This window comes from Eupeodes corollae, chromosome 2, assembly GCF_945859685.1.
Source record: "Eupeodes corollae chromosome 2, idEupCoro1.1, whole genome shotgun sequence".
NCBI classification, from domain to species: Eukaryota; Metazoa; Arthropoda; class Insecta; order Diptera; family Syrphidae; genus Eupeodes; species Eupeodes corollae.
In genome coordinates, this window is record NC_079148.1 from 99,482,752 (window position 1) to 99,495,309 (window position 12,558).

The 12,558-nt window shown below is 31.2% G+C and overlaps 2 protein-coding genes across 2 annotated transcripts in view; one reads left to right on the plus strand and one right to left on the minus strand.

The window, feature by feature from the left end:
- Positions 1 to 12,558, plus strand: part of LOC129948348 (peptidoglycan-recognition protein SB1) — a 154,034-nt gene that overhangs the window by 134,142 nt on the left and 7,334 nt on the right. The window lies entirely within an intron of this gene.
- LOC129948339 (carboxypeptidase N subunit 2) lies at positions 1,213 to 9,441 on the minus strand. The gene is made up of 6 exons (XM_056059298.1): positions 8,942 to 9,441; positions 8,504 to 8,647; positions 8,125 to 8,435; positions 2,312 to 2,460; positions 1,787 to 2,046; positions 1,213 to 1,713 (listed from the first exon to the last, which is right to left on the minus strand). The coding sequence occupies exons 1-6, from the start codon at positions 9,415 to 9,417 to the stop codon at positions 1,290 to 1,292; spliced, it is 1,764 nt and encodes a 587-aa protein (XP_055915273.1). The 5' UTR covers positions 9,418 to 9,441; the 3' UTR covers positions 1,213 to 1,289.

The window sequence follows — 12,558 nt, forward strand, 5'->3', positions numbered from 1 at the left end:
TTTCTCTGCTTTTTGTGAACAGCTGAAAGTTGTTTTAATTTTTTGACAACTATCTCAAAACAGCTATCCAACTCGTTCAACAAGGTATCTAAAACTCCACCTATCCAACACGTGATTGAACGCAGCCCACTGTCATTAAAACAGTTAAAAGCCTTCTCTGTCGAAAGTGTACCAGTCAAACAATTTTTTATATTTAAATGTGTAATGTAGCACAAAAAAGAATATTTTATAATTGTTTATATTTAATTCATTATTAATTTATTTTATTTTTTAATATGCATTGTTTAACAAATATTGCTGTCGATTATGGTTTCAAATAAAATGAAGTTAAAGTATTAGTATTAATATATTCTCCTCGAAAAACAATTTGTATCAATTTTAAAAAGCTTAGTTTTGTATTAAAAATTGTACACTTTATTTTTTGAAAATTTTAGCATATACAGGATCCGGCAAAAGATCCCCAATATTTTAAAATTCAATGACAAATAAATAAACAATTTAACATACAAATTTTATTGAATTTTTTAAATATAATACTATGCCATTTTACATTAAATAAAATAAACTTAGTTTTAAACATTATCATTTTATCTATAAATAGCTTTAAATATAAACGTCTAAAAATACGGGAGTTTTTTTTGCCGGAAACTGTATGTCTAAAACGTCATTTTTCATATCATACAATTTATTACTATAAAAATGACTTTATTCTTATAAAAATAATTTTTGGAATATGTGAGTGGGTTCGATGTATCACGAACCCAGCCGAGCAGCATCTTCAATGACCATAATTAAAGATAATTTTTGCTCTTACTAACAAAGTCAAAATACAATTAATACAAATTTTCATTTCATTGCATTTCTAAAAAGAAAATTTTATTTGACACACACTTTTAAACAACCTGAGTATATGCAATCTTTTTATGGAAACAATAAGGTTTTGTTTGTTCTGTTGCATATTTTACGGAAAGTATAAAAGTTAAGTTGTTTCTTTATAACAACCCTAAACAGGGTCAGTTCTTAAGGTACATACATCGATTATATTCGAAAAAAGTAAGAAAGTTTGATAACTTAAGAGGTGATTTTGATTTTACCACTCTGTAGTAAAATAACCGTCCTCAATAATTTTGAGCCCTATAGTAATACTCTTCTTCCATTCTTTAATACCTGTCATAAATATTCAAAGACTTAAAGAAAATTCAAACGAAAACCTCTGTTAATAGAATATAAGATCATCTTATTAAAAATTATTATTGACACCAAATAAAGACTAAATAAAATAACACACTTTAAGATTCAGCAACAAACCGACTTGATACTGTTGTTGTAGACAAATTTGTCGATTTTTCCGATGTCGATGTATAAATATGTTTTAAATATAAATTAAAATAATCTGTATAGTTCATTGGTGTCAAAATGCGATGCTTTCGAACTGGCAAACGAGGCGACAATGACAACATACTAGCCCACTGTCCATCACAAAGATCGTCATAACGAAGACGACCGACTTCATGACCGCCCAAATCACCAGGTCCTCGACACATCGGTTGTCCATCCCAAAGTTTAGGACCAGATTCACGTATCCAACGAGCCAGATACAAAGCCCGACAATCACAATGCCACGGATTCTTGTCTAATTTTACAGCCACCAAATTATGGAGTCCATCAAATGAGCCATGTGGTAAGAATTGCAGTTTGTTCGAATCAATACGTCTAATCATAAATAAAAGAACCTTTTTTAAAAAAAAACTATTTTTGTTTTTAAGGTTAATCAAAGATAACTTACAATTTCTCTAGATTTACTAAAGGATGAAAAACTTTGGGCGTAAAACTTTTGAGGATATTATTATTTAGCATAAGGTTTACCAAATTCGTAAGACCTTGGAAATTACTTTCTTCAAGTGTGGTTAGATTGTTGGAGAACAATGTCAAACGTGTAAGAGATACTGTGTGCAAAAATAACCCGTCCGGAATGTGGGAAAGGGAATTCTGTCCCAAAAATAACTCTCGCAAACTGACGAGCTCCGTGAATGCTCTGGAATCGATCTATTCAAAGAAAAATATGAAATGATATTAAAATAGTGGCATCAATAAATATATGTAAATATTAAACAATAAAATGTCGCTAAGTTTTTTGAGTATGAAGTAACCGAAAAGAAAAGATCTGAAGTTAAGGGACTATTTTTAAACTGAAACTGGACGGCAAAGTTTATCCAGTCATATTATAAAAGAATTGAAAAAAGTTCAAGCATTCAATGTAAAACTAATAACTTAAAAGAATAAGGTAAATATTTAAAAGATCAAAACTTACACTACTAATTCGATTCATAGTTAAGTCCAAAGTGATCAACTCAGGTAAATACTCAAATGTCTTCCTTGAAATTGCAGTCAAACGATTACTATGGAGTATTAATGTTTTAAGGCTCTTGGCTCCAATGAAAAACTCATCTGATATATTGGCTGTAAAAAGACACAAATAAAAATGTACATTATGTAAAATAATAAACTAACTTAAGCTTAAACTTAAAAATTCCTGAACAATTGCAAATAAAATACATGACTTTGCTCTGATACTCATGTTGTCTTGAAATAATCTAAGAGCTAATGTCAAAAAACACATTTCATTGGTAAATTATGTAATTTCATGTACATCCAAAATTTTCGTTTTTCATACAGGAAACAATCTTGGGGGGGGGGGCAAGGTTTTTTTTTTATTTTCGTAGGAAAGCCCATAATATTTTTATATATAATGAAATCAAAATTTGTAGTTTGCTTGCCTAAACTTTGTTTGCTAAAAGTATCACTTTTAACTGAGGACTGGACCAGGCACTTAATATGAATTGGAAATCCAGCCGTTTTCCAATGACGCAGCACAAATTCATCAACTTTTGAACAATGGACGATCCAAGGGTGGTCAAATGTGCCATAAAGCTTATACAGTTAAGTTGTATAATTAAAGATTTCATCTAAAGATTTATTAGTTATTTGACGACATTTTCCTGTTGTCAAAAACATCTAAAATTTTTGTTCGAAGCAATTTAGAATTAGGAAAAACTTTAGTAATGCTTAAAATTATTTTCATAAAATTTGTTACCAAGAAAAAAAAAACAAATATTTAGGTTCTTAAAAAGAAAACTTGAGTGAGAGATAGTCAAATTGATGTTAAGTTGCCTTTAAATTCCTGAAAAACGCCTCCAATAAAAATTTTGATCTCTAGCTTTTGATCAAACATGACATTATGATGATAGAAAGTCGAAAAAAGTGGGTCCTCCGATTCCGTCTTTCTGTCTGTCCGCCCTGGGTCCTACATCTCAAGCCTTGTGTCGATTGAGATCAAACTGCGAAATTAAGGTTTTAATCCAATTAGCATGAGACGTTTTTTCTTTTTTTTAATACGAATCAGTTAAAAATCGAAAGTTCGAATTGTTTGCATAAATTAACCAATACATTATTTTAAAAACTTTCTAATTTTGTTTTTCCCAATTTGACTTCTTTCTACAAAAAAAAACATATTTCGGTATTGATCCATAAGATAACCCTTCATAAAACCGTTACTTCGTTTTTAAGTTTCCTCAAGAATGTTATTTTTAACTTCCCATAGGAAGTTATTCTAATGGCTCCGATTTGTCGAATTGAAAATTTTGACATTTTTCGACGTTTCAAGGTCCCCAGAGTCGAAATAAAAGATTTATACAAAGATACATGTGCATGTGTACGAACGTTCGAACGTCTTTACGAACCCAACGTTTTTTTCGACGTCCATAGCTCAAGAACCAAGAGGTATCGACTTCAAATAAATTTTGTTATACAGATAAAAAGGCAAAAAGATTCAGAAAGGGCTCTCAAAAAAATGTGAACATTTTGGTTAACCTTAAATATCTTACGAACCAAAAACTTGAATTTAATTGTATATAACCAAGTATATTTTTCTAAAAAAAATCCAATTTTTTTTTTTATAAATTAAAAAAAAAACTGGAAACAAAATTTGTCACCTCGAAAAGTTTTGGAATACAAAATGATTTTATCTCCAAAACAACTTTGTGCCACTAAGAATAAAGTTTTTAACATCTGGTAATATTTTGAGAAAAATGAAATTGACAGTTTTTTTTTATAAAAACCTAAAAAAACATTACTCAAAGTTGGTAAAAATTGAATTTAGACTCAAATGTCTTTTTAAATATTTGGGATTATGGCTTCCAACTAATTTTTAATGATAAGAAATATTGTTTATAATATTCGGAAACAATTTGAGAAAAATCGTTTTCTTACAAAAAATAAAAACCTTAACAAAAAAAATTAATAAAAGTTTGTAAAAATTGATTTCACGGCTCAAATATCTTTTCAAAACTTTGAGATATTGGCTTTAAACTACTTTTATTATTTCAAAAATATTGTTGCCAACATTCAATAAAATTTTGAGAAAAATCCAATTGACAGTTTTTTTACAAACAATTAAAACCTGAAAAAAACAATACTACGACTTGGTAAAAATTTAATATCGACTAAAATAGCTTTTAAAAAATTTAAAATACTGTCTTCGAACTTTTTTATTTCACAGAAAATATATTTTTCGATATTCTGTAGTTAACGGTCCGTTTTTTTTCATAAAAAAGTCTAAAAAAAAAAAGTACTCAAATTTGGTAAAAATTGATGTTCGGTTCTTGATATCTCTCAAATTAATTTCATTCATCCAATTTATAAAAAATTAAGAAATGCTACTAAAATTGGTAAAAATTTGTTTTCGACTAAAAATCTATTGAACAATTATATGAAAAATATTGTTGATAATTTTTAAATTTTTGATAATAATTCAACTGACAACTTTTTTAACCCAACACGAAAACCTACAAGTTTTTAAGCAAAACAAATCGACAGACGGGATGGGAAGTTATCAGTGTGGGCCTCACCCCAGCCTCTTTTTGAGAAACAAAATGGCATTTTAATTCTTGAGGAAAATGTGTGGAAAAATTGTGAGTGTAACACAAACATTTTTTCCCAACTTATTTGTAAACCTTAATTTGTTTTTATTTAATTTTTAAAGATTTTTTTCTTAAATGCCCCTATTTATTTTAATGCAAGAACCCAACATTTTTCTCTCTGCAATTTTTAAGTTTTGTTGACTCCTTTAAGATTAAAAAATTTCTACCTTCTACGAGTAAGCAGACTGATTGCGATAATTATAAAAATTGAAAATTGAATTCCAAAAACATACGTCAGAAAAAGCCCGAAAGCTCAACCCTTGGTGCTCTGACTATGTACGAGAAGGACAACATCTTTGTTTCTAAGATTTTTCTCTGGAAGATTCAACAAATCAGGTGAAATTATTCTCCCAATAGCAAATCTTTTACATAAAGTCTACATATAATTTCTTTACTGCTTTCTAAAGATTTGGTATCAATTAATTGATCCCAAGTTGTTTTATAAGAATGTAAACCTTCTGGCCATTTTAAGTTTCTCAATGCAAATCTTGTCAATCTTTTTCGCATGTTTTAGATCCTATTAGAAGAGTTTTTATAAAATGGAGATTATACAACACAACAATATTCTAGTATAGGAATAATTAAAGAAATATGAATAGCTTTTAAGGTATAATTATCTTTAAGAACTAGACTGTTTCTTTTCAAGAAACCAAGAAGTGAATTTGAAACGGATTGGATACAATTAAATTTATATGTGATGCAAAAGACAATTTGGCATAAAAAATGAGAACAAGTCTATGATTATAAATCATTCTTGGAGTTGAACGAAATGATGAATGATGATTTGAACATCTCCAAATCTTACATTTGACGATATTCAAATAAAGATGATTTTATTTACAATACTGAAATAATTCATCAAAATTCTCACAATCTTAATTATTGAATATTATTGAGTGATGATATATTTTTAAATCATCTGCAAACATAAGACAATTTGTGAATTCAAAGATATCCGAAATGGCATTAACGAAAAGGTTAAAAAGTAGGGGACCCAGATGACTACCTTGTGTTAAACCTGATTATTCATCGATGAAAAAAGACTGATAATTTTCAATTTTCACAAAATGTTTTCGTTTCGATAAATAAGTTTCCAAGCACTTAAGAAAACTAAAATTGAAACAGAATTTCTCAAATTTTCTAGTAAGAAGCTCATGATGCAATCTATCGAATGGGTTTTTTGTATATAAAACATCTATGTACCTGGCTCAAAATCACCAAGGTTGCAAATTTCAAAATTGGTTTTATGATAACAAAAATTGCAAGCTACAATGAATTAGCTTACACTGTTTTAAAATGTGTATATTAATAAACTTTGGCAGGGCAGCGCACACAATTCTATACTTTTTTAGTAATATTTTTTAGTATTAAATATCTTACAGAAACCATCGATTCGGGAAAGTTTTTCTAAGTTTGATAAAATCAACAAAAGCAAAACAAAGCACATAATTTAAGCTTTGTTTAATAACATGTGTATACTATGTATCTATATTAAACAAGCAATACTAATGAAAACAAAATCTTCTACAAAGAAAATCTTCTACAAAATCTTCTACAAGGAAAATGCGCAAAATCATGAGAACGTCCCCGAAATGACCGTTCACGAAATAACGATTTCAAATAAGAGCGCCCTTTGATTATACGGCGGCCATCTTAAATGCGATCTGACTTTGTCAATAGGAACATATTTTAGGTGTCTCTGTTATTTCGAGTTTTAAAAAAGAATTTCATCAATAATTAAATGTAATAAATGCGTTCACGGATTGACAGACTATTGATGTCCTCTCTGCGAATAATGAATAGAATGGTACTTAACATTTAGATATAATTTATTTGAAGAAAAATACTCTGACAGGCCGGCTTTTGTATTGTTCCCTCCCTCGACTGAATGACGTTTAACACCAAATGGCTGGATTTACTTAAAATTATTTTTGATCGATTATCGATATGTTCACTGAAATGACTTGTGCGGTATTGGACAAACTATTTTTGCATTTTTATAGTTAAAAATAAATAGTCTTTTAGTACCCTTTCTAGAGCTAGATTTTGTATACAAAATACGACGTATTAAGCTACGAACGGGGTTAAATACCCTACATTTTTCAATCATATTTTGGACTTAGAATGATTTTCTATGCGTGTATATTGATTTCTTTTTAAATTCACTTTATTAATAAATTATATTGTTTGATGGACAAACAAAACAGGTTAGTTTTAATATTTTATTAATTATTTTTCTCGATTAAGTCCAGATTTAAGACATTAAATTGCTGGCAAAGCCAATTCTGCACCTTGATGGTTTTAGGCCCCCTGTACTTTAGGCGCCAAGGACTAGGGGCAATAATTTGTAAAAAGGAATACATTTTAAGTATTGGACCGACCACTGTAAAAACCATGATTTCTTGTTGTTATGATTTCCTTGAATGCAAAATTAAGTCAATCATAAACCTTTTTTCAAAAAGTTTGGGAATGGGTACAAGTCTATAATTCATAATTAAATGGTTAAGGCCCTTTTGAAGGTAGGAATTATTGAAGACATTTTCCATGGTTTAAAAAAACACCAGTACGAATTGATTTATTGAAAACTATTTTCAAAATGTTTAAAAGCGAAAGAGCAGATTGTAAGCCAAGATGAGTAGGATCATCTAGCACTTTTGGTCTGTGACGGAAAAGCAACCAACATACTTTTTAAAAGCTTTGATTTTAAAATTCTCTAAGTTCTTATGCCTTTTATTGAACCAGGGAGATTTAAAGAACGCTCTCTTTCGAACCTTAGAGACAAACTGTTGATTACCCTCAAATAAATAACTTTTAAAAACGAAAACATTTGATCTAGGGACTGATCGGCTATAACGAATTCCCAATTTGAAGAATTATAGTAGGATTTTAGTGAAATGAACTCAGCTTTTTATAATTGCAAGAATAATTACTGTAATCAATTCTCAATAATCAATAAGTCATATTTCCCGTCAAGTTTTCCGAATTTTAACAAATTTTCTTGGCCCTTTAACTTTTGTCACTTCAAGCTCTCTAAAGACCTTACACGATTAGCTATTTGAAAAATTAATATTTTAATTTTTCAAAAAAACACTGTCATAACAATGCTTTTCACAATAAAAACAATCAATTTTAAAAATATTCTTACATATCATGTTCCAGGACAAATCCAATATTGTCAACTTGTCTAGGTCCTTCAAACTATTTGCCTTTAAGACTTCAATTTCATTTTTTGACAAATCCAATTCCTCCAATACAAGCTGGTCCCTTAATAATTCTGGTGGAAAATGTTTTATCCGATTGTCTGATAAATTAATAACCGTCAATCGTTGCATATGATTTAGTAAATCTTCTGGTACATCAGATAGAACATTTTTACTTATATCTAAGAGAATTAAATTGCGAAGTTTCCATAATGTTCTATGATCTAGTTCTTCCAATTGGTTGCTTTGAATTCGTCTAAAAATTAAATTAATTATTAAAATAAAAAAAAACAAAGCTTCATCTCTGTGTCCGTAGCAACTTACAATTGAATCAAACTGTCTAGATCCCGAAATAAATCGTAAGGGATGAAGTCCAGGAAATTACTAGAAAGATCCAATTCTTCCAGTAAAGTCAGTCCCCTAAATGTGTCCTTGTGTAGAGTTGAAAGAGAATTCCTTGACAAATCTCTAAAAATAAAACGGAGACAAATATTAAGACCATTGAAACAGTCCAAAAAGTAATTTCAACGATTATTATTCCCCTTTGCTTTAGGATTTCTAAGAAGATTGGAATTGATTACTTGTTTTTTTCTGATATTGAGCAGCTACCAATTTCACGAAAACGATCACCAAATTAATTTAGACATAGTTAATTCCTAAATCTTGAGGATTATTTTTTTAACTCAAATTAAATTGTTGTTAAAATGAAAATAACTAATAAAAAGGATCAGAAATAATCCTTTTCCATAAAAATATACTTACATAAAAACCATATTCATGGGAATGACTTGTGTAGCCGGCACTGATTTCAAATTCGTATTCCAACAAGTAAAACTTTTTGTATCAGGATTACACCGACATATACCCGACGTACAAAGATTCCATTCGTTCTTACTTCCCGGAGTCAGTTTCCAAACTGGTTGTTCAACCGAACGTAACCGACTTTCAATCTGTCGAATTCGTTTGTGAAGATCATTTTCTAAGTTAAAAACTCCCATATCCGCTGCCATGTTGGTGTCTTTCTTTGGCGTTTGATCTTTGCCTGATTTGGATTCCTTTGAAACCACAAACAACTGTACTATGATTTTCAAAGCTTCACATGCTGTAATCGAACAATTTGATGGTCCAGAAAATATAGCAGGTAAGAAGTTTCGTTTCCAGAATATATCGAATTGATCACATTGGCCTAAAGGCAGAAGTGTTACTATTAAAAACACCGTGAAACAGACAAATTTCATAACGAGTAACTTTATTTTATGTTCTCTATTTGATGGACCTTTTCAAACTAAAGGCACAATAGCCATTCGAGTGGGGCCCTCAAAAATACGGCGTCTTATGAATATATAAATGCATTAGTAGACATGCTCTTCTCGTACTATAATTTAATCTCAAGTGATGGAGCATCCTAGATTGTTTTGACTGCTAAAGAAGGTGCATTTTCTAAATGCGTGTTGAATTCATTAGTATACACTGAAAAAAATTAAGAAAACTTTTGAAGCCTTGAGTTTAGCTACTGGATTTCACAAAAAATATATATAGTGTTGAAAATAGGGATGATAGTTTTAAAAAAATTTATTTAAAAAGTAGTAATTATTTTAATGTATAAAATGTTTTTTTTTTGTTTTTTATTTAGAAAATGATGACGGCTTTCAATTCATGGAAAAAAGACCACAAAGGAATGCCTCTCTTCTAAAACTAAAACAGTTGCCTCGTGTGAATGCTATTTCATTTTTATTGTTCATCGAAATGATGAAGGTGAAGCCAAATCTAAAGTTGAGCACAGTTTTTTTTTTGTAAATTTACTTTTATTCCTGTTCTTAATTTAAAAAAAAAATGTTTATTTTTAAACAAACTGAAATAAAGGTCTCAAAATTAAGTGGCAGTTTAAACAAACTGAAATAAAGGTCTCAAAATTAAGTGGCTTAATGGCATAAATTGTATCTTGACGAGTTAACGCATTCAAAATCATCAAAGATGGCATCGTTAAAAGCTGCAGAAGATCGGAAAAGTGTCGTTTTTTATTCGAAGGATTCCTGATTTCTTTGGCTGCTTCGAGTTCTCACTAATGAATACAGTAGTACCCGAAGGGGAATGGTAAGTGTGTAAAGGATTGTTCTCTAAGGACTCTTGTGCCACTTAATTTCTTTAATAAATACAGAATTTCTTCTCCATCATATTTACCCAAATAATTTTGATTTTCTGCAAATTCTTGTGCTTTTGATAAAGGACATAAATTGTGGACTAGGACTTTACTAAGACTAACAATCTTCATTATCTATGAAACAAAACGAGTGGCACTCAATCTGCTTCCCATACATTCTGTCCTTCCTATTTGCTAAGACTCTTTTAATAGTTTCGGAATGTTTGTATCTTTATGATTTATGTTTAGATTGGTCCTTCACGATTTTACACAAAAGAAAAGCCTGAAATTGTCAAATCTCATTTCCAAGGCGGCTAATGGATAGGATATCGCCGAGACGACTGATAATTAGATTTGGGAATTTTGTGAAGACAAAAAACTGAATGGAAAAGTATTATACAAAAAAGAGTAAAAAAAAAACTTCTGTAGTTCTCTTCTCTTGCCAAAAAGGTATTGGTTATAAAAAAAAGGGACTTACAACCCCAAATTGCGCATCGGTAATCAAACTTGATTGCTTTAAAAAATTATAAACCACGACAAACTAAATAGAGTACAACGTTCAGCTTGCCTATTTATAAGCGGATAGCTTCGCACTACCCCACCAAATAAAGGGGTTGGTGGAGGTGTGTACTCTGAACAACGAAAATTAAGTCTCTCATTCCACCTTTCCAACCATTTAGCGTGTTCCAGGCGGGACTTTTGGCTATGAAAGAAGTCTTATCCTGGCTTAAAGAAAACATGATGATATCCGTATTTTCTAAGATACTCAGACCGTTATTGAATCTCTGACTCTTCAAACAGTCCATAACTGTCGATCATCTCTATGTAATAGAGATAGTGCAACAGTATAATATTTATGTTTGCTAATGCTGGCATACTACGTCACGTTTTCTCAAATGACTTTTGTAGAAGCTGTATGGATGAAGAGACAAGGAAGGTTAGGTTAGGTTAACGTGGCTGCGGATTTAGAATCCACACACTTAGGCCAAAAAAAAGGCCCATTGTGATACCACATGAATCAGAGATTCCTACTAGTCGAACCATTTTGAGCTTTTAACAAAGCGAAGAAGATATTTGATATTATTTTTAGCTAGTTAACTGGGATTATCAAGAGAGTTGTCTCCCAGATGAAGTTTGCGTTTAAGTGAAAGAGCAAGTCAAGTGAAGAGAAGGTGAGAGATCGTTTCCTCTTCTTCCTCGTCCATACAGAAGTCATTTGAGGCTACACCAAGTCGTATTGCGTGTCAGTGTCCCGTAAGGACACCTATTAGGGAGCTAGTATGAAGTCTGCTTTAAAATAACAATTCTTTAGAGTGGTTTAGGTCCATTGAAGGCCATATGAGTTTTGTGGCTTCGCATGTTGGTAAATTGTGCCACCTAGAGTTTGCTATTGCAAAAGCTGTTTCTTTTAGCAGAAGCTTACATGTAGCTACCGGTATACCTATCTTCTCCCTTTCAGGTGAAAAAGGTATGACGGTTCCATTTTTAGCGAGTTTATCGGCTCTACAATTTCCTGTGATGTCTCTGTGGCCCAGCAGCCAACAGAGGTGAATGTTAAATTGCTGCGCCGTATCCATAAGAGACGATCGACAATCGAGGGCTGTTTGAGATATGGTTGAGAAACCGTCAAGAGATTTAATAGCAGCCTGACTGTTAGAGAAGATGCGGATATCAGAAGTTGATATCACGTTTTCTATTAGCCAGGAGAGAACTTCTTTGATTGCTAAAATTTCCGCTTGGAAGACGCTTCAATGATCCCTCATTTGTCTTAGATCCATCTGTATAAAAATTAATACTCTTGTTATCCAGGAGTTTTTGTCTTCCCATTCATCTCTGGATGAAATGAATACCTGAAAGTTTTTTTCCAAATTGGGGTTTAGGAATAGTGTAGTTTATGTACTTTGGTATAGAACCAAAGAGGTTCAAAATGATGAAGTGCCCTTCATTGTTGTTGTTCCATTGAGATGAGGCGTTGAGTCTTATAGCTGTACTAGCTGACACTTATTTACTGAAGATGTCAGATGGAGGAGAGAGTCTAACGCTGCTGAGGGTGTGGTTCTCAATGCCCCGCTTATGCAGAGACATGAAGTGCGTTGGACTCTGCTGAGTTTGTCGTAGTATGTGACTTTCTCCAGTGCAGTACAGCATACTGTAACCCCGTACATAAATATTGGTCGAATGACCGATGTGTATAGCCAGTAGGTTATGCGAGGTTGAAAACCCCATTTGCTTCCTATGG